A 27,071-nucleotide genomic window follows, 5' to 3' on the forward strand; every position below is an offset into this window, starting at 1 on the left:
TCCAAGAAAATATACTAAAATTTAATTGTATAAATTTAATTGTATAAATTTAATTTGTATAAAACATCAGACAGACACATAGACACCCCACCCCTACCCCCACAGAGGGGTCTGCTGGGGGGCCACAGGTGGGGCGAGCCCCTCCGGTGTGAACAGCTCCTTTGCAGCATGCCCAATGCCACAAGCTCTGTTTTCCAGAGTCAGAGCAGCCTCAGGGTGGGCAGGAGTGGGCCAGCCATGGAGGGCACAGCTTTCCAGGCAGGACCCAAATGCGTGTGCAAAGGTCAATCTCACAAAGAAAGATGCACTGGGCAGGCCGTGCCGAAGGCCCTGACCTGGGAGCAGGCCTGAGTAAACAGCGTGACACAGAGCTCGGGGTGGGAGCATGGGTGCCTGTCCAGGCACCTGATCCCGCCCCACCCACGCCCACAGGAGCACCGCACGGCCTGGCACGTCCAGAGGGGCGGGTCCGGGAGACTGTGTGGCCATCTGGTTCGAGTCTGCCCTCCCCCTGCCGGGCAGTGGCCCCTCAAGAACACAGGCTGTGGGTCCAAGCAGACGGGGCAGTGGTGACAGAGAAAAACCTCTCTCCCAGGGAGGCCTCCTTGCCCTGAGTGTGGGCTGTGGACCCTGTTCCAGTAAAAAAAAAAACTGGCTTTTGGTTTATTTAAAAATAGAAAATAAAGCTGAGTTCCCTGGCCAAAACCAGTGTGGTCAGGGATGGCGTCCAAAGATCAAAGAGCAACAGGATTTCCTTCCTGACCCCAAGCCTTCCCAGCGAAGGTGTCGTGCTGGTTCGGGGACCCCACCCCCACCCGAGATGCTCCCTGTCCCCAAATGTCCCAGCAAATCAGCTCTGCAAGGAGGGCGGGACCTGCCCCCCAGGTTGATGCACATGACGGCCGGGCACCGCCTGGCCTGCTCCCGCCTGGGGAGAAGACAAGACTCAGGAATGTGGTTATTGTGCACCATTGCGGCCAGCCTCCAGACCCCTGCCCAGGCAGCCAGGTGGCCGGATGGTAGCTGGCAGTGACCACTGAAGGCACATGGGATTCTGCTGAGTTGGGCCCACCAAGGTGTCTGGCTCAGGAAGGCCTGAGACTTTTCCTTACAGTCCTGGCAGCATGAGGGCAGTGGGTGGGCAGGGCTCTTCAGAAAGACACGGCTGGCCTCCTCTGGACCCGCACCTGGCCAGCGGGCACAAGGCTCTGCTGGGCCTCACAGGAGTCCAGGAGTCGACGCCAGAGAGGACAGCACCGCAGGAGGAGGTGGTCTCCTGCCAGGGGAGGAGTCAGTGGTAGACCCCAGCCCTCCCCCACCAGACAGCCCCACCCCCAGGGAGGAGCCCACCCCCGCCCTGCCCCAGCCAAGCAGCCCTCACCGATGAGGCAGAGGCCCTCCTGGGCCCGGGTGATGGCCACGTTCACTTGGTTGGGGTCCACCACAAAGCCGAGGAACTTCTTGAGCCAGCCTTTAGTCGGCCGCTGGTCCACGTCACTCTCAGGGCGCGTGCGGACGGTGCTCACCAGCACATAGCGCCACTCGCTCCCTGGGGGCCAGGCAGGCATTGTGAGGCCCCTGCTGGCTGTGCTCGCCATGCCGCCTGCCCCACTAGCCCACCTGCCCCCTTCCGGAGCCTCACCCTGGCTCTTGGTGATGGAGCACACTGTTACTCCCGTGATGCCCTCTCGCACAAGTCTCTTGCTGATCTCTGTGGCCTGTGCATTGTAGGGCGTGAGGATGGCAATGTCCTTGGGGTCCACTGTCCTGCCCAGGGTCAGCTGTTTGGCAATGCGAACCTGAGGGACCGAGGAGGTGCAGGTGAAGCCGACCCTGATGCCTCTCTCCTCCTTGGCACCAGGACCTCACCTGTTCCCTTGTTTCCTCTGCCTCCTCCCCCAGGAAGCCCTCCCTGACCAAATGGCACCAGAGAGGGTCTTGCTAACACTCACCACCTCTGCCACCTCCTCCAGGTTGGCCTTAGAGTTCTCGTTCCCTTCATCTGTGGACACCAGCAGGCTCTGCTCATGGCCCTGCACGTAGCCAAAAATGACAGGGCAGCTCTCCTTGTCAGCGTGGCCTAGGACGCTGGGCGGCCTCCTCAGGCCATGCCAGGTCTTCAGCTTGCCCTTGTAGAACTCCATGGAGGGGAAGGTGCAGATGTCCCTGTGCTGTAGGGCAAGGCTGTGAGCAGGGGTGGCCACCCGCCCACCACCCAGGGCCAAGAGCTCCCGCCTGCGCCCACTGTGGCCCCAGGACAAGGCCTGGTGGATGCAGGAGGTAGGGGAGTGGGCCACAGACCACACCTTGGGCCGGAGGCGCTGAGGCTGGGGCGGCTCACCATGCGGTACTGCGTGTCCAGCATGTAGGCGTCCCTGTGATATCGCTCGAAGAGAGACCGATCCAGACCCAGGTTTTGCAGCTGCTCGTTCTTGACCACAGGCCGAAGCTGCTTGTGGTCCCCAAGGAGGACCACCTGGAGGGACAGGCAGGCATGGTCCTGACAGCCTCAGACCCAGGGGGACCTGGCCCCACGGCCCTCGCGGCCCCACCACAACGCTGCCCTCCCAGGTGGGAGGCCACAGCCAGCGACACCTGCCCAGGGCACCAGCTCAGCACCGGCCTCACTCACCTTCTCCGCCCTCGAGAAGGTCACCAGAGGGATGAGGGTCTCGGGCTCCGTGGCCATGCCTGCCTCATCCACAAGGATCTGCCGGACGTCCAGATTCTTGAGGCTGACCGAGGCTGCACACGAGCACGTGCACAGGATGACCCTGTGGCGGTCCAGCTCGAACTTCCTTGCCTTCCCCAGCGTCCTCCTGTACCTGTGTGTAGGGACACTGTCTGGTCACCCAGGGACTCTCCCATGCCAGGAGACAGCCCCACGGCCCTGGCCACTTACCGAAGGAGGTCTTCCTTGGAGAACACTTCCCCTTTCTGCAGCCGGGCATCAAATGCCTTGAGGTCGGAGGCGTAGGGGTTGGAGGGCTGCCGGATCCGGTGGTGCAGGGTGATGCTCCTGTGGGGACACGGCCATGAAGCCCTGTGCTGCCCTGAGGCAGGACCACTGGGCCCCTCACCTCCACCCAAACAGACAGTTGAGAGGCCACACCTGAGGGTCTGGTTCGGCCTCCCCTCCCGAGGGGTATTCTTGGGCGGACCCCTGCTGCCCACACCGGGTGCGGGGAACTCGGTGGCCTCGGCCTGCTCGCTGTACACACGAAGGGGCTTCAGCTCTGCTCTCCTGCTCAGGAGCAGCCCTGGGGGCAGTCGGGGCGTGAGTGACTGTCCCCTGGCCCAGCACCCCCAGGCACAGCCCTCAGGCGATGACATAGCGCACCTGCCAGGACATCCACCGACTTGTTGGAGGGGCCGCAGTACAGGATGCAGGGGCCCCCCAGGCGCGTCTCCCCCCCAGGGCTGCCACAGGCCAGCGCCTGCTCCTCGTTTGACTTGTGAAACCAGAACACGAGGTGGAGGGCCACCACCGTCTTTCCCGTGCCTGTGGGCAGAGAGTGGGTGAGCGGAGGCCTGCCCGCCAGGGTGCCCACAGCTCCCCCAACATGGCCCACCTGGTGGTCCCTGGATGACCGTGAACTGCTTTCTCAGAGCTTCCCTAATGGCTCCTTTCTGGCTGGGGTTCAGCTTGTGGTGGCTCCCGGGGATGTCGAAGGCCTGTCGCTCCAGGAACCTGCGGGGGGTCCCTGAGGGAGCAGCCAGGCCTCCCTGAGCACCGGTGCAGGGCAGCGCCGGGCCAGGACAAAGGGGCAGGGGGGAAGTTGGAGGGCCTCCCCACCTACCTCTGTGGAGGGGCTGCTGGTGAGGAGGGCAGCGGGGCAAGGGGATGGGCTGGCCCAGGGCGATGCTGATGACCAGTGGGGACGCACTCTCCAGATCACGCACAGCTTCTTCCTTGCGGCTGGGGGCAGGTGGGAGTGAAGATGGACACCGGAACATCGACAGGACTCCCTGGGGAAGGGACCACTGCCCCAAGAGCCACCCCTCCCAGAAGAGGGAGCCCAGGGCGTTCTCACCCCACCCCGCCTGCCAGCCTCTCCCTGGCCTCTGGCCCCGTAGAAGCCACTCACAGGTCGGGAAGCTGCTTGGGCAACACCTCAATGGTGAATCGGCTGCCGGGCCTCAGCACCTCTTCTGGAACCTTCTCCATGGCCATGTGGTGGATAAAGAAGTGCACCTGCTTGCGGGCCTCCTGCCGGTCTGCCCTGCCCTCCTTCAGGTCCCCGTCCTCGGTCAGCCCATGGGCCACCCAGGTGTAGGTGTCAGGGTCAATGCTCAGGATGGGGCTGAGGCTGCTGGGCCCGCGGGGTGGAGCAGCGGAGGGAGGCTGGCCAGGACTGCCCGGGGGGCATGGCGCCCTCTTGTCGGGCACGGCCGGCAGCCCCTCAAGCCGGATGCAGAGGTAGCAGTGGTCGAGGCTGATGTCGATGCAGTGCTCACGGAGGAAGGCAGCCTCGAGGCAGAAGGTGCCCTGTAGCTGGCCCTGTGGCGTCCGCTCCGCATCCCAGGATATTTTCACGTGCTGCAGCGTGATGGAGTCGTTCTCAGCGACCGCGCTGGTGGCCGACTCCAGGGAGCAGAACGGCTGCCACACGCGGGAGTACTCGTTCACGTCCCGGCACCGGTCCCGCCCTGCCTGGGGCACATGGCCCGAGAAGCAGTCGCCTGGCCGCTCTGCGTGCTCCAGGCAGAGGACGAGGCCAGGCGCCACGGTCCACAGCTGCAGGACCGGCGCCAGGAACCCACGCTGCAGGGTGGCGCTCAGCTGCACCTGCAGCGTGTCCCCGCCCCTCAGCTCCCGGGCCACCTCCACGAAGTGGTCACAGTGGCTCCGCCACACCCGCCCCAGCTCCCGTGGCCGGGGCTCCGTGGCGCCCTGAGCCTGCACGAGGGCAGCTGCCTCGGGCCACCGCTGCTCCTCCACCAGCTCCAGCAGCTGCTGCCACAGGGCAGTGTCAATGGGCCGGGTATGTGGGTCGAGCAGGGCGCCGGGCAGTGGGTGGCACGGCTGATCCGCCTGCACCGAGTAGATGCGGCGTCGCCACAAGAGATGCAGTCCCGGCCGGCCCGCCAGGCTGTGGGGGTGCTCGGACAGCTGCAGGGAGCGGTAGTAGACAGGGCAGGGCTCAGGCAGGGTCTCGCGGTTGGCAGGGAAGAGCAGCTTGAAGCAGCGGGCGCCCACCTCCACGTCCACCACGAAGCCCAGCTTGTCCTGGGGTTGGGCCTTGAGCCGCGTGGCCAGGTGCAGGCTGTAGGCCCGGCGCTGGTACCTCTGGGCGCTCATGTGCTGGTGGCTGAAGTCCTGGCAGAGCCCGTCGATGTCCCTGGGGGAGTAGGCGGAGCCCCCCTGGCCAAGCGCCAACAGGATCTGCCGCTGGAGCACCACATCCAGGTACCTGCGGATGGGCGAGGTCGCCCACGTGTACCACTCCACCTGCAGCGAGTAGTGGCTGGCTGGCTGCTGTTCACCCTGGCTGGAGCGGCCAAAGACAGAGCGGCCCAGGGCCCGGCGGAAGTCGAGGCCTGCGGGAGCCAGCGAGGGGTGCACGTCGTCCGTGGTGATGAGGTCCACCAGCCCATCAAAGTCCTGGGCTCGGGCTGCAAGCTGGACGTGCCTCCAGAGGGAGGCCAGGAGGTGCAGGTGTGTGTCGGGGGGGCCGGGGCCACAAAGGTGGTGGCGCAGGTGCAGCGACAGGGGCACCAGCCCCCCATGCTTCTCACGCACGGCTTCCAGCTGGCGGCTGCTGGGCATGGGCTGCCACCTCAGTGGTGTGACCGTCCGCGTGCGCTCACTGCCCACCAGGAACTCAGCTGCCAGTCTGTTGAATTGGATCATGTACTCCTGGACCATGACGTGGGCTGCACGGAAGCCCAGCATGCTGTCCTCGTCCAGCTGCTTGTAGTGGCAGTCGCCCTGCAGGCGGCGGCGACGCAGCACCCGGGAGAGGTGGCACGCGGCTGCCACACAGGCGTCCACCGAGTCCAGGCGGGCTGGCAGCTCCAGGCCCGCACCCGGGTGCCCCTTGATCACCTGCTCAGCCTCCTCATAAGACAGCTGGCGGTTGGAGCGGATCATGGAGGGCGCAAAGCGCAGGCCCCGGACCTGGTCACTGCCCTTCTCCACGGTGAGGAAGAGGGAGATGGCCAACCGGTCCTGGCCTGGCAGGAGGCTGAACACGTCCTGGCAGAGGCCAGTTGGCAGCATGGGCACCGGCTCCCGGTCGGGGGCATAGAAGGAGGTGCCCTGCCTGCGGGCCTCCACGTCCAGCCCGCTGTCCCGGGGCATGACGCTGGCCACGTCGGTGATGTGCACAGCCACCTCGTACCGGGGGCCCAGGTCCCGGACGCTGAGGGCGTCGTCGAGGCTGCGGGCGCCCTGAGGGTCCACGGTGAAGGTCAGGAAGCCGCGGCAGTCCTCTCGGCAGCCAGGCCTCCGGCCAAGCTCTGCGCGGAACTTCTGCAGCGCCTTAGAGACCGAGGCTGGGTCTGGCGAGGGGTCCCTCAGGCCGAACTCCAGGTCCAGGGCGTGGAGGCCCCGCTGCCAGGTGTCGGCCTGGGGCAGCACCTCCAGGACGATGCCCAGCGGATAGTAGAAGCGCTCCCGCCACAGGACGACACGCACCCGGAAGAGCCGGTCGCGCCGGGCTTTGGCCGTGAGCGGCTCGTACCTCACCCGCTGCACGTGGCCCTGCAGGAGGCGGTGGATGGGCACCTGCAGTGGGTCCTTCAGCTCAGCCACGAAGATCTTGGTCACGGAGCCGTCGATGGGGGTCATGATGCGGGGGTCCCACTCATCCATGCGACACACGAACACGAGCTCACGGCACCTCCTCTTGAGCACGCCCACCACGCGGCCCTGCAGCCGCCCCGTGGGGCCCCTGTCGCCAGCAGCCCCGCCAAAGACTTTCACCAGCACCTCGTCCCCGGTGAAGGCCATCCCGCAGTTTAGGCGGCCCCTGACCTGGATGGGGCCGGGGCCTGCGCCGTCCAGCGGCACGGCTGTCGCCCGCTCAAAGGTCTCCTGTGTGAAGGCGCAGTGGCGGTACAGCTCGGGCTCCTCACGGAGCAGCCTCCACAGCGTGGCCTGGGGCAGGTTCACGTACTGCCGGGCCTGCTGTGGGGATGCGGGCCTAGGGATGGTGTCCAGCAGCCCGTCCTCCCCAACGGTCACCGTCACGTTCCGGCTCTCGTCCAGGAGCTCCTGCAGGAGGGAGTCGTCGGCATCGAGCTCCCCGTCGGAAGGCCAGAAGTCGGACTCGGAGTCCTCGGGGTCCTTGGACCTGCTTGCGGTGGCGTCCCTAGGGGCCACGTCACCCCTCGCCAAGTTCCCTGCTGAGGCCGTGTCCCCCTCCTGCGTGTGCACTGGGGCTGCCCCTTCTGCTGCTGGGAGGCCCCCAGCTGCAGACCCTGACACTGTGTCCCCAGCCTCTGCCTTCTGTGTGGCCACGTCCTCTGCCGCCGAGGTCCTGGACGGGGATGCACCCTCCTCGGCCACAGCCCCTGGCTTGACCTTCGCCACTGCCGTGTGCTCTGTGGTTGGGCCCCCTGCTGCCCCCTGCTCCAGGACAGTGTCCACGGCCCCCACTGCCACCGATCTCTCTGTGTGGAGGTCCCAGCGCTGCCTCTGGACCACACCCTGCTTGATCTGCTCCAGCGATAGGTCCTCAGGGAAGACGCTGCGATGCTCCACACACTCGCGGATGAAGCTCTTCCAGAGCTTGCTGCAGTCCCCGAAGGAGCAGAGCGCCACGGCGTCGCCCACAGCCACCACCTGGGACTGGGCTCGGGTCATGACGGTGTTGAGCACGCGGGCATCTGTGAAGAACTCCAGGGCAGGCGCCCCAGGGCCCAGCAGACTGCGGTGGTTGTGCACAGTGCTCAGTACCACCACCCGGAACTCCCGCCCTGCAAAGGGGCGAGGGGATGCGTCAGACTGGGCCAGGAGCATGGCCCCGCCCCACCCCGCCCCCAGCACTGATCACCCACCTGGCAGGATCTCAAAGCTGCCCACAGACACCTGGCCCAGGCCCCTCTTCCTCAGCTCCTGCCTCAGCGCACTCACCTGAAGATATATGACCGATCGGCAAGTGCTCGGTGCACGGTGAGGGGCCCCAACAAGGACGAAATGCCAGCTTCCACGCCCTGGCGCCCTTGAGCCAGCCAGCCCTGGCACCAACCATGTGGTTCAAGCCCCACACCAGCCCTGGGAGATGAATTCTTCAGCCCCTCTTACGGAAGGGGAAACTGAGGCTGCAGAGGCCCAACCGGGGGCACACAGGTCCACCAGACCCCAAGAGGGGCCCCCCTCCGTTTGCCGGTCAGGAGTGGGAGAGCCAGGCTGTCACAGCGCTGGGGGCTTACCTGGGCGCCGTGGGACACGGCACAGATGTGCTTCTGCTCGCGGCTGCCCCAGCAGCGGGGCCAGGTGTCATGGATCTCCTGCACCTTCTCGACAACCTGGGCAATCTCGGCCGTGTTGAGCCAGGACGTCATCGACATGTCGCGCTCGGGGCTGCCCGCCACGTGGCAGAACATGAGCGGGTAGTGCCGGGGGTGGCGAGGGACCCTGCCGCTGGCGTGGATGGGGTTGCCCTTGGCCACGTAGAAGTGGTGCGAGATGAAGCTGATGATGGCCTCGGTGGAGCGGTAGTTCTCGTGGAAGACGAGCCGGCTCCGCCGGGCGACCTCATGCGTCTGCTGCTGGTAGTGCTGGAAGAGGCGGTGCAGCAGCGTGTGGCCGGCCGCCTGGGCCCTGGCCACACTGAAGAGGCGGGGCGTGACCTGCATGTGGTCGCCTGCCAGCACCACACGGGTGCTGGGCAAGGCGTAGCGCAGCGGGGTGAGCGCCTCGCACTCCAGCATCTGGGCGGCCTCGTCAATGAGGATGTGCGAGAAGAAGCCGGCGGGCACCCGGAGCTCCCGGGCCTGGGAGGTGGTGGTGATCACGATGCGGTGCTGCTCCAGCTCGGCCTGCGTCGGCGGGCGGAAGGCCCGGCGGTCCTCCGTCAGGCAGCAGTACTGCAGCGTGGCTGCATCCGTCTGGCTGGGCGGGCGGTCCGTGTACATCACCCGGAGCGGCGCGGCCTCCGGGTGGCCGCTGCTGACGTAGCCATGGAAATGCTCCTCGATGTAGATGTCGGCCGCGCTGAGGGGGGAGAAGGGCACATGGGGCCTCGGCAGCTGTCTGCTAAAGCGCCTACTGTGCGCCCGGTCCCACCTGGATGCCAGGAATTCACAGGAGGCAGACAGACCCACGTCCTGTCCCCACGGAGCTTAAATGTCAGCAGAGGGGACAGACACACAGACAGAGAAAGAAGGGAAGGTCAGAGCCCAATGAGGAGAACTGAGCAACAGCACAGAGCATCCGGGTGATCAGGGAGGGCTTCCCAGAGGAGGCGAAGGAGCTGGCCTTGTGGAGAGGCAGAGGAGGGCACAGGAGGGGCCACGGCCCAAGGCAACCCAGGGTGGCCGGAGGCCAGGGTTGACCCTGAGCTTGGCTCCCCCTCAGCTTTTCGTGGGTGGACAGCAAGATCTGGTGCCAGCTCTCAGGGGCAGAGTAGGAGGGACAGAGAGGCCAGCCAGGGACAGCCCCCCAAACACCCAGGGCCAGTGCATCGTGGGACACGCCGGAGCCCTGCGGCATCTCTGCAGAGACTCGGCATCTCTGCAGAGACTCATCTTCCCCCAGCCCCCAAGGCCCGCCCGGGAACCAGCCCCCGGGCAGAGGCAGCAACAGGCACCTGAGCAGCAGGCAGTGTTGGGAACTAAGAAAACCTTACTGGCCAGAGGGGAACTTCACGGCTGAGATAAGAATCTGCATTTCTCTAAAAACAGCACAGGAGCCTCGCCCCAGGAAATGCGGGTGGGCTGGGCCGCACCCCACGCAGGACTCTCTCCTGGCCCAGGGCCTCCAAGGAGGCACCCACAGCCCTTCACCTGAACAGCAGACCCCGACCCCAGGGTGCCCTGCGCTGAGCCTGAAGCACACACGTCCCTTGCCCCTTTCAGCCCAGGACTGACAGGGTAGAGAGCCCCAAGAGTCAAAGGGACCGGGACTCGCCTCAGGGCTGCACCGCCCACCCAGTGTGCACAGGGCGCCAGGGGCAGCGAGCTCAGCCAGCCCAGCCCCCACTCCACCCACGGCCAGGTAGTCATGGCACGTGTGCTCTAGAACTGGCCGCCCAGGCCTCCAGTGAACCTGGGGACCAGACAGAGCCCCAGGCCCAGGTCCCCCTTCGTCTCCAGGGCAACGCCATCACAGCTGGGTGCTTGCCGCAGCCGGGGTGGCAGCTCTGGGCTCACCTGTTGGTGTGTGTGCAGATGAGGACCTTGGTGTGGGGCTGCCGGATGACCTCCAGGGAGGCCATGGCCAGCGTGTAGGTCTTGCCCGTGCCAAAGGGGCCATAGATGAGCAGCGGAGCGATGGGCTGTGTGCCCCCAGGGTTGCTGCCCACTATGAACTCCACGGCCAGTCTCTGCTTGCGGTTGCCGTGCAGGGCGGGTGGGGTGGGCCACGGGCAGGGCAGGGTGCAGGCCAGCAGGTCGGGCACCACCAGGCGCTCCTCAGGCAGCGCGTCTACCGCTTGGTGCCAGAGGCGGAAGGTCAGCGGATCGATCTGAAACTGCACCTCCAAGACCGGGCTGGCCTCAGGCTGCAGCCCCAGGGCTGTGCAGCATTGGGCAGGCAGCAGCAGCCACAACGCCTGCTCTGAGCTGGCCCGGGTCTCCAGCCGCACCTCGAACACTGTGTGGTCAGGCGCGGGCACAGGGGCCACGAGGGCCGTGCTCACCGCCCGGCTTAGCAGAAAGCCCTGGTCTGTGTCCGGTGTCAGGGAAGAGGGGATGGGGACCTGGGCGTAGAGGGCTCCCGGTGGCGGGAAGAGCATGCCCAGGGCTGGTGTCTGCAGTGCCGTCTTCAGGGACACTGGGCCCCGAAGGTTCAGCCTAGTGGGAAGGGCATGAGTCAGCTGACCCGGGCCACAGCGCTGCCGTCAGCACCCCGCAGCCCCCACCTGCCCTCTGGCCTCCACTCACTTGGCCACTAGCTGCTGCTGAGCGGCCTCCTCTTCATAGAGAAACTGGTGCATCCTCTGCCGATAGTTGGTGCAGGAGATGGGACCTGGGGCCGGGCCACTGCGACTGAACTCCAGGGCCAGGGCAGGCACCTTGTACTTGGCCATCAGGGCCACCTGCTCTGCCGTCCGAGCCACACTGGGCACCACGTGGCGGTTGCCAGGGTGCCAGCGCTCCAGCTCCATGGGGTGGCCAGGCACTGGCGTCCCTTGGAGCCCTGTGCAGTGCACCTGGCCCAGCTGCAACCCCAGCTTTCGCAGCAGTGCCGGCCGGCGGCCAAAGTCAAAGACCACCCACTGCTCGAAGGTGCCGAAGGAGGCGCTCTGCACACACACCCCCACCTGGAACTCAGCCCGGGAGCCGGGCACACAGAAGCGCTCCCCCTCTGCGTAGACCTGGCCCCGGGGGAGGCAGGGAGCCTCCAGCGAGAAGTCTGCTCCCGGCTCCTGCTTGAGCAGGGCCACGTGCAGCAGCGGCTCCTGCAGGAAAAGATGGGATGGTGTGGCGGCCCCCAGGCCCCGTCGCAACCATCAGGGTCCAGGCTGATGCACAGACCCCTCCCCACCCTCCTGTGCTTCCTGGCTGTGACCCCAGCAGGGTGCTTGGCCTCTCTGAGCCTTGGGGCTCCCTTCTGAAAAATGGGGTCACAGAGCCCCCTAGGCTGCCCCCATGGACACTGAGCAGGGGATGGCACAGCATCGGACGCTTGGGGTGTGAATAGTGGTGACCAGCCTGGTCCCTCACTCCGTGCCAGGCACTCCACAAATAACCCCATGGGGCCGGGCACAGAGACACTAGGGACTTGCTCCAGATCACACAGACTTGAGGGAGAGGCTGCACTGGGCTGCCCTGATCCCTCACCTCAGAGTGGATGGTGAACATCCAGCTGTGCTCAGTTTTCTTCTCCTGGGCCTGATGCACCAGGGGCTGGTTGCAGGTGATGGACACGCCGTCGACGGTCTCGGCCAGCTGCACACAGAGCCCTGGCCATCAGCAGGGTGGCCCTGGCCCCCACCCGCCCCACCCACTCACAGCCCCAACTCACCACCGAGATCTCACTGCTGCTGCGCCGGTACTCTGCCAGCAGCCGCACTTGGTAGGGCACCAGCCCCTCCTGCCAGGCCGCCTTCTCCCGCAGCTCCACGGTCTGCACCCGTGACACCCACTCCTGCAGCTCCTGCTCCGAATGCGCCTTGGTGCAGACAACCCCGTACTCACAGAGATCGGGCCTGGAGGAGGGGAAGTTAGCAGGCCACATGGGGGTGAGATCCCTTGGCCCAATACTGGCCTGTGTGGGGGAGCAGGAAGAGATTCCAGGCCAGGGGGCAGGGCAGGAACAGGGACCTCCCCTGTCCTGTCCGCTACTGTACCCCAAGATAAGGCCTGGCACAAGCGGCCTCAGTGGACCTCCCTTACCCATCCCTCAGAGGCCGACGAGGCACCAGCCAGTCAGGGGACAGCAACTCCTGGTTCCAGCTGAAGGTGGGTTCTTCCCCTGCCCCCAGCCCCAGCCCCACTGTCCTTACCTGGGGCAGAGCTCGAACGTGGAGAGCCCAGTGGGCGGGCTGCGATGCTTCCAGGGCACGGCCTGGTCCAAGGCCACCATGTGCGCGTGCTCCACGGATGAGCAGTGATTCTCAAAGGCCTCCTGGGAGTGACAGGTGACCAGGCAGACGCGGCAGTACAGCCGGACTCTAGGGGGCTGGCTGTGCGGGGCTGTGTGCCCGTTTCCCGCGGGTGCAGGGGGCATGAGCAGGTCCCCCCGCCGGAGCCCACTCAGCTGCTCCGCCTCCCACACAGCCATCTCCACAGCACTGTGAGCGTACTGGCAACGGGATGCCCCGTGCCGGCATGGCCGCCCTCGCCCGACGAACATGCAGTAGGCCAGTGGCTGACTGTACTGGGGCCGTGGCCGCACCTCCACAACCTGCTGCCTGCGGCGGCCCTCAGTGCTCACGTGAACCAGGAGCGAGGGGCAGGCCCCGTGCTGGGAGCACCACCCCGGAGGGTCCACAGGGCAGAGGCGCGGCGGGTAGCGTCGGAAGCAGCACGAGCAGAGCAGCTGGAACTGGCCACCAAACTCCGCGTAGATGGCATCAGCTGGGCTGCGCAGCTCGCCCTGGGCCCCGCCGCCCTGCACCGCGGCCTTCAGCCACAGCCGGGAGAGGTTGTGCTCACGCTCGAAGTTCCAGACCAGCGCCTCCTCAGGGCTCCGGGCGAAGGTACACTGGTTGTAGTGGCGCCGGCACCCGACCCCAGGCCTGTAGTAGCGGCAAACTTCATAGCGCAAGGGCTGCGGGAAGCTGGGCCGCCGGTCCACCTTGCGCCAGACCCTGCGCTTGGTGGCTCGCTTGGAGCGAGCCAGCAGGATCTGGCGGGGGCAGCTGTGCTCCACCGCGCGCAGCAGGTATGTGCTCTCGTTGAGGCGCTGGGTGCAGCGGGAGCAGCCCAGATGCAGGTCCACCTGGGCGCACAGCCTGGCCAGAGGCGGCTCCTTGGCGGCCGTGGGGCTAGTGGGCGACGGGCCGAACCCAGGGAACACCATCTCTGACACTGGCCTGTCTCTGCGGAGCGGCATCTGAGGCTCAGGGGCTCAGCTGGCCCTCTGGGGCTGTTCACCCACAATGAGAAGGCTGGGACAGAAGAGCAAGGAGCAAGGTCAGGCCCTGAGGCTGCAGGGCCTCCGCACCCAGGTGGGAGCTCAAACACACCCTGCCTCTCCTCGGGCAAGGGGCCGAGGAAGCAGAAACAGGAAGGAGAATTCTTCCCACATGATGGGAGGAGAGGGTCGTTTGCTCCAAAGAGGCTGGGCCCCCTCAACCTTGACCCAGCTGAGTCTCCTCCCTTTCTGAAGTCTCTGGGCCCTGCCCAAAAGGAGCCAGCCCAGCAGCGAGTGGGAGGGGAGTGCCCCAGCAACAAAAACCCTGGGGACCGGCAGAAGCCCTGGGGGCCCGTGGACTTCCTGACCCTCCAGCCTTCTTCCTGGGGCCTGGCGTCCTAGGGCGCCTCAAGCTCCTGGTCTCCTGATTCTTCTACAGAGACAGCACCCCTGTTCTGGGAAGGACGGTTGGCCCCTGGGAGCAGTGCCCCCACAGCTGCCTGGCCCGGGGGACTGGTTTCCTCCCCATTGGGGTGGTGCAGGATCTGGCGGGGGCAGTGCTCCACCACGGGCAGGAGATAGGTGCTCTCCGCCAGGCGCTGGGTGCAGCGGGAGCAGCCCAGATGCAGGTCCACCTGGGCGCACAGCCTGGCCAGAGGTGGCTCCTTGGCGGCCGTGGGGCTAGCAGTCAACGGGCCGGACCCAGGGGACACCATCTCTGACACTGGCCTGTCTCTTGCTGGGGCACCCCCCTCCCACTCGCTGCTGGGCTGGCTCCTTTTGGGCAGGGCCCAGAGACTCTTCAGAAAGGGAGGTGAGGAGGGAAACACAGCAGGAAGCAGAACCTCACAGAGGCCGGGCCCTGCCCAGGTAGGACTGTCACCATCAGGGCTCCAGGAGAGAATGGGGACGCCCTGGGGGTCCCCAACCCAGCTGGGAAACCACTCCCTGCAAACATTGCTGGGTGGGTCTAAAGAGAACTTTCAAGGCAAACTGAGGGTGACACAAAGATGTTTTAACAGGAAATGATTAGAACGGCTGCCTTGAGAGAGAAGCCACCCCAGTCCAAAGGGGAGCCTGAGTCCACCCGGAAGGGACCAGAGCCCAGACCCCGAACCCGGGGATGTTCAGAAACAGGGGCAGCTAGAGCCCCTGAGGACGAGGCTAAAGGGTTGGGTCCTTGGGGTCTGGAGACCCCCGCCTCCCCCACCCTCCAGGCTCCGGCCAGGTCGTGGGGAGGGGGCTGCTCAGCCACCCGGGCCGGGGGCTCCGAGCTCGTGGCCAGAGTTGCCCGGGCCCGGCACCGAGTCAGCTCTCCCAGGGCAGCTGGCCAGGCTGCGCGCCTCTCGGGGGTCCTTGGGCTCCGCCCCCACGCCCCGGCGCCCCATCCTGCCTCCGCCCCCCACCCCGGGGTCCCCAGGAGGTCCCGACCCGGGAGGGCGCTGGAAGCACCGGCCGGCAGCCGAGACCCCTGCGCGTCCCCGGGCGCTCACCCCGGGCGCGGAGCCAGGTCCCCGCCGCCCTCCTCCGTCGCCGCCGGGCACCCCATTCGGCCGCGCCCCTCCCGGCCCGGCGATCACTTTCGTTTCTGCCCCCGGGGTGACTCAAACCTCTGACGCCCGACCGCGGAAATTACCTCACTGCCCCCCGCCCCGCCCCCGGCCCGCCCCCGAGTGATCTCACCACCGCACCCCCGACCCCGCCTCGTGCGCGGGCCAGAGCGCCCCCGAGCGCGCGGCGCGTCCTCCCCGCACGGGGCGCGAACCCGGCTCAGCCCCGGGTCCCGGGCGCTCCGGGCGGGCGGTGTGCGGAAGGGGCCTGCCCGTGTCGGGGTGAGGAAAACCAGAAGGACATTTAAGGTGGCCCGGTGCCGCCAGCAGAGCCGGTGGGTGGCCTGGCGCCCCCATCCTCCAGCGCAGACAAACAGGGCTGCTGACGACATTCCGCAGCAACTGGGGGTCCACGCAGGAGCAGGGCCCTAACGGGAGCGGGAACAGGCCAAGAGCTGGGGGCCCCACTTGAGAGGCAGCCCTTTTCTAAATGGCATCGGCCGGTCTGGGTCAGAGCCCTCTTATTGGGGGGGGGTCCTACCTGAGGAAGTTCTTCCCTAGGGGGCCTCTGATGTTATATCCAGCCTCTTAAAATGCACCAAAGATGTGTGGCCAGGGCCAGAAGAGTGAGAAAAGCCCCCAGTTCCAGAGCAGGGGGAGCCGCGAGGCTGTGCAGTCCAATTGCATCTGATGCTCCCAACCTGCCTGCGCAGGGCAGCTCTCAGCCCACTGCAGAACACAGAGGGCTGCGGTCAGTGGGGAAGCCCCAGCAGCCAGCTAGTAGCCAAGCTCCAGCTCCCCACATTACCCGACTGACCCCAGTGACCCTGCTTCCTAGATTCCCATCCCTGTGGAGTCCCCTTGAACACTGAAAAGTGCTCATCTGTGTAACCAGCGGCTATGGCAGAAATGACGGAGCAGGACAACCAAGGCTGGGTCATAAAAGACACTGCACTTCCTCCTTGCTCTCCTGGGTCCCTGGCTCTGTGGGAAGCCGGCCGCCATGTTGTGAGGATGCTGGAGCAGTCCTGCGGAGAGGCCCAGGTGGCAGGAACTAAGGCCTCTGCCAAAAACCAGCACCAGTTGTCAGGCACGTGTGCAATCGTTTTGCAAGTGGACCGTCCCTCAGACGAATGCGGCCCCACGAGAGACCCAAGCCTGAGCCACCAGCTGAGTGGCTCCCAACTGTGAGACAGTAAGTGGGTGAGATGATAAATGTGGCTTATTGTTTTAAGCCACCAAGTTTTGGGTGAATCCTCACCCAGCAATAGAGCACTGATACACCAGTGCTGTCCCTCGGGTGATGCAGGGCGTCGGCATCAGCCCAAGGCCAGCATCCTCTTAGAAGGGGCAACAGTGGAAGCTTCCCATTTGAGTCAGGAGGTTGGCTGGATCTGCCATTAATAATCACATCAGGAGCCTCAAGACACATAAAAATCAATAGAGGAAAATATTCTATAAATAATAGCAGCAACAAAAGACCCAGGGATGAGCTTAACAAGAAATATGAGAGAAAACAGAAGTGTTCCTGAGACACACAATAGAACACAGTGGAAAATGGAATGGAATGCTACATTCTTGGATAAGCAGACTTAATATTTCACAAAGACGTCTAGGACATTTCACAAATTTATCTATGAGTTTAATGCAATCCTAAGAAAACTTTAAGAGGAATTGAGGGGCAGCCGAGTTGATTGTAAAGTTCATTTGGAAAAGTATAACATAAACAAGCAAGAATGGATAGGAAAATTATTACGAAGAAGACTAATAGAAAGTTGAAGAGGACAGAACACTCCAAAATTCATTTTATGAGGCCAGCATCACCCTGATACCAAAAGCCAGACAAGGACACCACAAGGAAAGATTATGGACCAATATTCCTAATGAACATAGATGCAAAAATTCTCAACGGGGGCCGGCCCCGTGGTGAGTGGTTAAGTTCTCACGCTCCATTTCAGTGGCCCAGGGTTTCACCGGTTCGGATCCTGGGTACGGACATAGCACTGCTCATCAAGCCATGTAGAGGCAGCATCCCGCACAGCACAACCAGAGGCACTTACAACTTGAATATACAACTATGTACTGGGGGGGCTTTGGGGAGAAGAAGAAGAAGGAAAAAAAAAAGATTGGCAACAGATGTTAGCTCAGGTGCCAATCTTTAAAAAAAAAAAGAATGAATAAAGTGTTTTAAAAAATTCTCAACAAAATATTAACAAACTGAATTCAATAGCACTTTAAAAGGATCATTCACCATGACCAAGTCGGGTTTATCCCTAGGATGCAAGGATGGCTCAGCATCCGCAAATCAATCAATGTGATACACCACGTTAATAGAATGAAAGATAAAAATCATGTGATCATCTCAACAGATGCAGAAAAAGGATTTGACAAAATACAACATCCTTACATGATAAAAACACTCAACAAAGTGGATATAGAAGCAATGTTCTTCACATAATAAAGGCCATATGTGACAAACCCACAGCCAACATCACACTCAATGGTGAAAAGCTGAAAGCCTTTCCTCTAAGATCAGGACCAAGACAGGGGTGCCCACTCTCACCATTTCTATTCAACATAGTATTGGAAGTCCTAGCCAGAGCAATAGGCACAAAAAAGAAGTAAAAAGCATCCATATTGAAAAGAAAGATGTAAAATTGTCTCTGTTTGCAAATGGCATGATCTTATATACAGAAAATCCTGAGAATCCACTAAAAACTATTATAACTAGTAAACGAATTCAGTGAAGTTGCAGGATACAAAATCAACATACAGAAGTCAGTTGCATTTCTGTACACTAACAGTGAACTATCTAAAAGAGAAAGAAAGCAATCCCATTTACAATAGCATCAAAAATAATAAAATATTTAGGAATAAATTTAACCAAGAAAGTGAAAGAGCTGTACACTAAAAACTGTAAGACAATGATGAAAGAGATTGAAGAAGACACAAATAAATGGAAAGACATTCCATGTTCTTGGATGGAAAGAATTAACATTGTGAAAATGTCCATCCTACCCAAATCAATCTACAGATTCAATGCAATCCGGATCAAAATGCTAACGGAATTTTTCATAGAAATAGAAAAAAGTATCTTAAAATTTATTTGGAACAAAAGACCCCAAATAGCCACAGCAATCCTGAGAAAGAATAAAGCAAGAGGCATCACATTTCTGGATTTCAGGCTATATTATGATGCTATAATACATAATCGAAACAGCGTGGTATTGGCATAAAAACAGGAACATAGATCAGTGGAACAGAACAGAGAGCCATGAAATAAACCCATGTATACATGGTCAATTAATTTATGATAAAGGAGCCAAGAATATACAATGGGGAAAGGACAGTCTCTTCAATAAATGGTGTTGGGAAAACTGGACAGCCACATACAAAAGAATGAAGACGTGAAAAGAATAAAGAATGGACCCCTATCTTACACCACTCACAAAAATTAATTCAAAGTTGATCAAAGACTTAAATGTAGGACCTGAAACCATAAAACTCCTGGAAGAAAACACAGGGAGAAAGATCCTTGACATTGGTCTTGGCAATGATTTCTTGGATATGACAACAAAAGCACAGGGAACAAAAACTACAAGTGAGACGACCTTGAACTAAAGAGCTCCTGCTCAGCAAAGGAGACAACAAATTGAAAAGGCAACCTACTGTTTGGGAGAAAATATTTGCAAACCATATATCTGATAAGGGGCTAATACCCAAAATATGTAAAGAACTCATACAACTCAATAGCAAAAAAATAATAATACAATTTAAAAAGGGCAGAGGACCTGAATAGACATTTTTCTAAAGAAGACACACACGTGGCCGACAGGTACATGAAAAGATGCTCAACATCCCTAAACATCGGGGAAATGCAAATCAAAACCACAATGAGATAGCACCTCACACCTGTTAGAATGACTATTATCAAAAAGACAAGAGAGGGGCCGGCACAGTGGCACAGTGGCCAAGTTTGTGCACTCCACTTCAGCAGCCTGGGGTTCATGGGTTCGGATCCTGGACATGGACCTACACACTGCTCATCAAGCCATGCTGTGGAGGCGTCCCACATACAAAATAGAGGAAAATTGGCACAGATGTTAGCTCAGGGACAGCCTTCCTCAAGCAAAAGGGGGAGGACTGGCAGAAGATGTTAGCTCAGGGCCAATCTTCCTCAACACCAAAACAAGACAAGATATAACAAATGTTGGTGAGGATGCAGAAAAAAGGGAACCCTTGCGCACTGTTGGTGGAAATGAAAACTGGTGCAGCCAGCATGGAAAACAGTATGGAGCTTCCTCAAAAAAATTAAAAATAGAACTACCACACGATCCAGCAATCCCATTTCTGGGTACACCTCCAGAGGAAATGAAATCAGGATCTCCAAGAGAAGTATGCACTCCTGCATTAACTGCAGCACTATTCACAACAGCCAAGATATGGAAACTAAATGTCTGCCAACAGATGAATGGATAAAGGAGATGGGGCATAGATCTACAGTCATGCATCGCTTAACGATGGGGATGCACTCTGAGAAATGCCTCGCTATGCGATTTTGTCATTGTGTGAACATCACAGAGTGCACTTACACAAACCTAGATGGTAGAGCCTACTCCACACCTAGGCTATGTGGCACTAATTTTATGAGACCTCTGTTGTATATACAGTCTGTCTTTGAAATGTCATTATGCGGTACACACACACACATACACACACACATTGGAATATTATTTAGCCATGAGAAAGAAGGAAATCCTGCCATTTGTGACAACATGAGTGGACCTTGAGGTCATTATACTAAGTGAAATAAGTCAGACACAGAAAGACAAATATTATATGATATCACTTATATATGAAATCTAAAAAAGCCAAACTCTTAAAAACAGAAAGTACAATAGTAGTTCCCAGGGGCTGAGGGGTGGGGAAATTGGGAGATATTGTCTAAGGGTACAAACTTGCAACTAGCAGATGAATAATTTCTGGAAATCTAATGCACAGCACAGTAGTTATTGTCAACAATACTATATTATAAACTTCAAAGTTGCTAAGAGACTAGATCTTAGTTGTTCCCACCACAAAAAAGAAAAATTAATTAAGCAGCATGATAGAGATGTTAGCTAAGGCTAATGTGTCAATCGTATTGCAATACACAAACGTATCAAGTCAACACATTTTACACAAACTTACACAGTGTTACACGGTCACGCATCGCTTAGCGAGAGGGGTACATTCTGAGATGCGTCGTCAGGCGATTTTGTCACTGTGCAAACATCACAGTGCCCCGGGTGGTGCAGCCTATTACACGCCTAGGCTGTATGGTGCTAATCTTACGGGACCACCATCATATATGGAGTCCGTCGTTGACTGAAACGTCCTTATGTGGTGCATGATTGTTATCTCAATTAACTAATTAATTTTAAAAAAGAGTAACAGAGGATACAAGTCCTACCAAATATTAAAACACATTGTAAAGCTACTAAAAGAGTGTGGTCCTGGATCACGAATGGACAAGTAGGCCACGGAGACAGAGCAGGGTGGCCAGAAATAGGCTGACGCACACGCAGGGGATTCACACGCCATGAAAGATGGCATTTCAGACCACTGAGAAATGATGGTTTATTCAACAAATTCTGTTAGAACTGTTTCAACTCTAACAATTCTCTTAGAGCTGTCTGGTATCTTAAAACAAAAACGGGGCGGAGGGCTCTCCAGACAACACCTTACACCAAAATAAAATAGCGGATGGACCAAAGATTTAAAATGAAACCGAATCAACCAGGAAGGTACTAGCAGAAACCAGGCGAGCGTGTCTGTTGAGCAGTCTCCTTGGAGGGCCTTCCGCAGGGAAACACGCAGCAGGGGCGTGTGGGAGCCGGCCCACGTGCTCATCTGCTCAGTTCAACAACTGAGTTGGTGGCTTGAAATCAGCCATGATGGAACATTTACACCCTGGAAATCGACGTACGCTATGAATTATGGCATTTTTTTTCTTCTTGAAGAGCCAGTTGTTAAACATCCACTAGCACACGACCAGCATATCACTAATAAATTCAACCACACAAAAATAAAAAAATCCTACATGGAGGAAAAAAATCAATAGAGTCAAAAGACAAATACAAAGTCAAAAGAAAATTATACTTCATATCACAGCTTAAGGTTCTGTTAACAAAACAAAATTCAACAGGTAAATTTGAAGATCTAATTGGCTTTATTAGGCGCTTCATGAACTGGGCAGCATCCTCCTTCCAGCAAGAAGAAAGGCACTCTGAGGAGGTGTACAGAGTGGAAGGTTCTTATGGGGGAAGCTGGGGAAAGGGAGCTACTAGCAAAGAAGAGAAAGGACTGTGTCAGGCCAGGGCGTCCTCTGTTGTGGGGAGGGGGCGGCAGGGGTCTTTCCATGTAGACGACCTCACTAGTGCTAATCAGGAAATTTCAGATTCCCTGTCTCAAGGCCACACTCCCGGGAGGGGTTGAAGCTGCTGCTAAGTCTTGGTTCACTGTCATGGGGGCAATGGCTCCATCTGGGGCCTGTTTTTTCCTTTTTTAACAGCTCTAAACGTAGTGAAATCTCACTCTGAGGAAAATGCAAATTAGAACTACGTGGTAATATTTTTACTTCCTTGATCAGTAAGCCCACAAAGTCAGACATCACATTATGGGGCTGGGACCATCTAAACCACAATGTAATCAGGCAGCACCCAGGCAGAAACACAAGCCCACACACCCTCTGACCTGCAGCTCCGTGGACACTCGTGCACGCACAGGGAGGTCTGCGTGTAACCACAGCCCTCTGGAACCAGTGCACACTGACCCCATCTCAACAACAGCAGGCTTTTCAGGGGCAAGCCAAGAATTTGCAAATCACATAGCCAGAGCATGTGCACAGGAGAAAATCTTGACCTGAAATGACACCAGAACCAAAGATTCTCCTCACGGAACCAAAAGACAGGGACACGACCAGAAGTTGAAAGTCAGACGCTTATCAAGCAAGCAATCTGTTGTCTGTGAAGATTCAGTACTAAATCCCCTCCCACACCTTGCCCTGAGTGTCTAAAGCCATCCTATCGAAACCCGCCCTGCCTGTGTTTCCACGTAGCAGCCTGTTCTCCGGAGCCTCTGAAATTCTGCCCCAAACCCTGAATCAGGGAGACAGATTTGAGAGCTTTGCCTCCTGTCTCCTTGCTGGTCAACCTCGCAATAAAGCCTTTTCTTTTCTCTTCTCGAAAGCTGATGCTGCAATAATTGTTTTTTTATGCACATTGGGCAGCGAACGACAATTTTGTCTGGTAACACGTATACGAGCATGTCAGCCTCCCCTCTGCTCAGCAGGCGGACAGCACTCCAGTGCCCACCACCAGCATGTGTAGCTCCTGGACTGGCCTCACCCTCCCCATGCCATGGACTCTGAGGCCACAAAAGAGAAGGAGGCATCTCAAGTGTTCTGAAATGGAGTTTTCCCAAAATAACTTGTTAAAGAAAATCAAGGTGCTTAAGAATGTACCTAGAGAAAAAAAGAAAGAAAGAAAGAATTTAAAAAATATATAAAGCACCAAACTCAGCTGCGGACATCAGAAATTGGCTGCGTGGCTGGGCCGGGAGGAGCCCGCCTTTCCTCCTCTACCTTCTGTACATTTGATTTTGTGTCGAGGGCGTGTACTCCTTATTCAAATAGAAATTGAAGTGTAAAAGGCACCACAGCCAATATGAACATGGGACATTTGCACAGTGACCATTCTCTGGCCCCTCCCTGGTCACTCAATTGTTGGAATGATTGCCCCTTCACCCTCTGGTCGTGCAGATTATCCAGATGCCGATGGCGCCAGTTTGTCATCTCCAGCAGGAATTTTCCCTAAACTCCACAGGCACAGTCCTTGGCCTCTGCAGCATCTTCCCCTGAATGTCAAGCAGGCACCTAACACCGCGCTTGGCCCAAACCCTCTCCTCCTGCTTCTCCAACAGCCTCCGGTTCCCATAAATGACAACCCCATCCTCACAGGGGCCCAGGCATCCTCCTCACACACTACATCCAACCATCAGCAAACACTGTCAGCTCAAAACCCACATTGATCCAGAATCCAATGGTCCCTTCTAAGCCTAGGATCCTCAGCAGCCTCCTCACTGGCTCCCTGCACCCACATGCCTCCCTGTTAGGAACACAGCAGTCCTTTCAAAACTCTACTGAGGAAGACCAACAAATCAATCCAGAGGATGAGGTTTACAGAGGGATGATGTTTGCAACCATCATAGTAATAACCGAAACAGGATATTCATGTAGTCTCAAAGTGTCTCCCCGGGATGCCTACCAGTTACCAAGGGAAACGGTAACCTTGCAGTGGAGAAAACATCAGAGTCTCCTGAGCTGAGACAGCAGGGCTCACATCTCCAGAGACAGGACAGACTGATGAGCACCCCAGGGATGCCAAACTGAGGAGGACACAGCCCCCCTGTGGTCGAGCCAAAAACACAGAACCTCATCCCCATCACAAGGGAGCATCATGGACTCCACAAAATGCCTGCCCCATGCTGCTCAAAAATGTCCAGGTCATGAGAGACAAAGGCTGAGTAGTCAGCCCAGGCTGGAGGAGACAGGATGCACGAGGACTGAATGCATCACAGGCTCCTAGGTGAGACTTTAGACCACAAAAAATCATACATGTATACGAAGTTAGTAGACTGTTAGCATTTGAATGTGGGCTGAGTTTCAGCAATATGATTGCATCAATGCTAAATGTCCTGCTTAATAATTGACAAAGTGCACGTTCTTAGGAAACATACACTTAAACGTCAGGGGTAAAGGGCATGATGTCTGGGTTCAGAAATAAAAGTTCACATAATAAGCCAAATGGGAAAAAATGTAAGCAGTAGGTGAATCTAGAAAAAGAGTATATGGAAGTTCTTTGCACAACTTTTGTGTAAGTTGGTTTAGAATTATATAATTAAAGGATAAACAAAGCCCCGCCCAGCACCTCGCTCCAGGGACTCAGCCTTCCTCACCTGCTCCTCCCAGTAGATGCAGCGCTGCCCCTTGCCCTCCAGCCCTCCACCATCGCCAGAAACCCCTGGAAAGGCTCCACATGTCCCCCCACCCCCACCCCCAGCATCACTGTCCGCTGCGGCTGCGGAGGTCGCGAGTCTGCGGGCCAGGACTCCGTTTACCTGTGACGGATCTGGTCCTCTCAGCTGATCCTAGCAGCCTCTGGATACCACTCACCGAAATGGAAGTTTAATACCCAGGTCCTGGCCCTCAAGGACGCTCCCATGATCCCACCCAGGGACCCTCCCACCCAGCCAGGTCACACCTTGGCAGCGGAGCAAGGAGTAATGGAGTCTACTGGCGGGAGGGTTGCAGACCTCATCAGCATCCCAGGAGGGTCCCAGTTTAGGCTGGGGGAGGGGCGCAGCCATGAGGAGGTCTTAGAATCGTCCATCCCCGTGATGTCACGCGGAGAAAGTGTGGGGGCTGACTCCCACGCGCATGGGGACTAGGAAGGGGCATCTGACTCGCCCCAGGAGGCGTCTACACCGCGGCTCGTCCCAGCTGCTCTCTCCCTACCCCGACCCCACAGCGTTTCTCACCGTGGGTTGGGTTCCTACCTGCAGTCGTGCACCCGAAGCCCAACCCTGCCTCCGGTCCGGAGCCCTCAGATCAGGCCCTGAGCGGGAGGCCGCTCGGTGGGTCGGACGTTGCGGAGCTGATGAGGACGATCCGGGTGAAGATTTGGGACATCTAATCAACCGCCCGGGGAGGAGCCGGCGGCCCCCATGGGGGAGTGGCCTCTCTCTGCCCCGCCCCGCCCCCTGGCCTCGTCGGACCCCTGCAGGGCGACACGTCGGGGGCTGGACTGCTCCGCCCCGTCCCCCGCGCGCCCGCTGTCCCTCGTGGCCCTCTCGCCCGGTCGTCGTGGGCGCCCCTCCGGAAAGGCCCGTGGGAGGGCCGCACTAGGGGCGGGGTGGAGAGCGCGGTGGGGGGAAGCGTCTGCCCTCCCCGCAAAGGGGGAGCCCCTCTTGTTAGGGGGGCTGGCGGTCTGGGAGGGCGGCAGACCCGGCTCGGACCCCGGCCCTCCGTCCGGTACCGGACCGCTTGGTGCCGCGCTGGACGCCAGTGCGCTCAGTCTGCTGGGCCGCCCCGGCCAGCTGCACCCACCTGGACGCCGCTCACCGCGGGTGCAGCGGGAAGCCGAGGCTCGGGGTCCTCGGAGGCCGGCCCGCGGTCTCCTCCCCGGAGACACAGACTGGCTTGCTGCAGACGCCGGAGGTTCAAGTCCACGCTGCTGGCCTCCGGGCCTCACTGCTCAGCGTGCCGCCCGCCCCGTCACCTGCCAGGGGAGGCCCGCTCCCCAGTCACACTGGCTCACACCCGGTGCCTCTGGGACCTGCAGCCGTAAGAGCAGATTGGTCCTGCAAAGAGAGAGCTCGTGACGAGCGAGCGTTTGCAGCACGGTGGGCGCTGGCTGGGCTGGAGACACGAGGAGCTGCTCTTCTGCAGCCCAGCACACGCTGGACAGAGGTAACTGGAGGCGGGGACCCGCGGGAGGGACTCTGGAGCAGACCCATACCTGCCTTCTGCTGGTCTTCTTGAAAGGGCACCAAAGCAGGCCAAGGACAGCCTTTCCAACCAGCGGTGCCGGGACAGCTGCGCAGACGATGAGGAAGAAATGAACCTTTAGTGGCACATCACATCACACAAAACAGGAACTCAAGATGAGTCATCTGACAGTCAAGGGTGCGCTGCAAAGCTTCTAGAAGAAATCTCCACCGCCTTGGGGTAGGCAAATATTTCTTTAAAAGGACATGAGAAGCACTAATGTAAAAGAAAAAGTTGATAAACTGGATGTCATAAATACCAAAAATTTCTGCTCTTCCAAAGACGCCAGTGAGAAAAATGAAAAGGCAAGCCATTGACTGAAAAAAATTCAAAATGTACATATCTGGTGAAGAACTGTATGCACATTATTTTTTTAATCTTAAAACTCAATTAGGGGCCAGCCCCATGGCCGAGTGGTTAAGTTCATGCGCTCCACTTTGGCAGCCCAGGTTTGGATCTTGGGCGCAGACCTAGCACCACTCATCAGGCCATGCTGAGGTGTTCCACATAGCACAACCAGAAGGACCTACAACTAGAATATACAGCTATGTACTGGGGGGCTTTGGGGAGAAGAAGAAAAAGGAAGATGGGCAACAGATGTTAGCTCAGGTGCCAATCTTAAAAAAAAAAAAAGCTCAATTTAAAAAAAAAGCTCAGTTTTTTTCAAATGAATAAAATATTTGAAATGACACTTCATATAGGAAAATATACAAAAGGCCACAAGCACATTATAAAGGTGCTTGACGTCATTGGCCACCAGGGAAATGCAAATCCAAACCCAAGGAGATACCACTTTGAACACTGCAGCATGACTAAGTTTAGAAAGACTGACAATACCTAGTGCTGGCGAGGATGTGGAGCAGCAGGAACTCTCAAACATCACTGATGGGAATGCAAAATGGGGCAGCCACTGTGAAAGACAGTTTGGTAGGTCCTAATAAAGTTAAAGGAACATCTACTTATGACCCAGCAATTCCACTCCTAGGTATCTCTCCAAGAGAAATGAAAACGCGTCTTCGATCTTCACAAAGCCTGGGGTGGGGTGTTGACTGTCCACACAAAGACTTGTACCTGTAGGTGCACAGCAGCTTCACTCATAGGAGCAAAAACTGGAAACAACTCCAACATCCATCGTCAGGCTACCAGATAACCAAATTATGGAATATTTGTATAATGAAATACTACTCAGGAAAAAACAATGACTGATACACACAAGAGCATGGAGGAATCTCAAAAACATTGT

General features: G+C 58.5%; 1 protein-coding gene across 6 annotated transcripts; it reads right to left on the bottom strand.

The window, feature by feature from the left end:
* HELZ2 (helicase with zinc finger 2) lies at nucleotides 1–25,920 on the bottom strand. 6 transcript variants are annotated; one of them, XM_070247526.1, is made up of 21 exons: nucleotides 25,800–25,920; nucleotides 25,388–25,641; nucleotides 12,618–13,724; nucleotides 12,137–12,320; nucleotides 11,953–12,060; nucleotides 11,053–11,570; nucleotides 10,321–10,962; nucleotides 8,380–9,163; nucleotides 8,005–8,080; nucleotides 4,089–7,923; nucleotides 3,801–3,919; nucleotides 3,573–3,704; nucleotides 3,341–3,502; nucleotides 3,113–3,260; nucleotides 2,903–3,019; nucleotides 2,633–2,825; nucleotides 2,342–2,476; nucleotides 1,953–2,171; nucleotides 1,643–1,799; nucleotides 1,382–1,549; nucleotides 1–1,276 (listed from the first exon to the last, which is right to left on the bottom strand). In XM_070247526.1, exons 3-21 carry the CDS (start codon nucleotides 13,667–13,669, stop codon nucleotides 1,152–1,154), a joined length of 8,874 nt encoding a protein of 2,957 aa, XP_070103627.1. In that variant the 5' UTR covers nucleotides 13,670–13,724; nucleotides 25,388–25,641; nucleotides 25,800–25,920; the 3' UTR covers nucleotides 1–1,151. The 6 variants fall into 6 exon arrangements, with proteins under 6 accessions (XP_070103627.1, XP_070103628.1, XP_023482698.1 ...); XM_070247527.1 differs by lacking the exons at nucleotides 25,388–25,641; nucleotides 25,800–25,920 and adding an exon at nucleotides 15,184–15,310 and having other exon boundaries at nucleotides 3,573–3,919; nucleotides 4,089–4,540; nucleotides 5,201–7,923; XM_023626930.2 differs by lacking the exons at nucleotides 25,388–25,641; nucleotides 25,800–25,920 and adding an exon at nucleotides 15,184–15,310.
* Nucleotides 25,921–27,071: the final 1,151 nt, after the last annotated feature.

Source organism: Equus caballus, chromosome 22, assembly GCF_041296265.1.
Source record: "Equus caballus isolate H_3958 breed thoroughbred chromosome 22, TB-T2T, whole genome shotgun sequence".
Classification (NCBI taxonomy): domain Eukaryota; kingdom Metazoa; phylum Chordata; class Mammalia; order Perissodactyla; family Equidae; genus Equus; species Equus caballus.

Excerpts from the sequence above, each read along its gene's own strand:
- HELZ2 (XM_070247525.1), bottom strand. The coding sequence starts at position 13,669 with ATGCCGCTCCGCAGAGACAGGCCAGTGTCAGAGATGGTGTTCCCTGGG. Across the intron at positions 3,920-4,088 it reads CCCAAGCAGCTTCCCGACCT|CCGCAAGGAAGAAGCTGTGC; the intron begins GTGAGTGGCTTC and ends ACCTGCCCCCAG. Across the intron at positions 2,477-2,632 it reads CCTTCTCGAGGGCGGAGAAG|GTGGTCCTCCTTGGGGACCA; the intron begins GTGAGTGAGGCC and ends CTGTCCCTCCAG.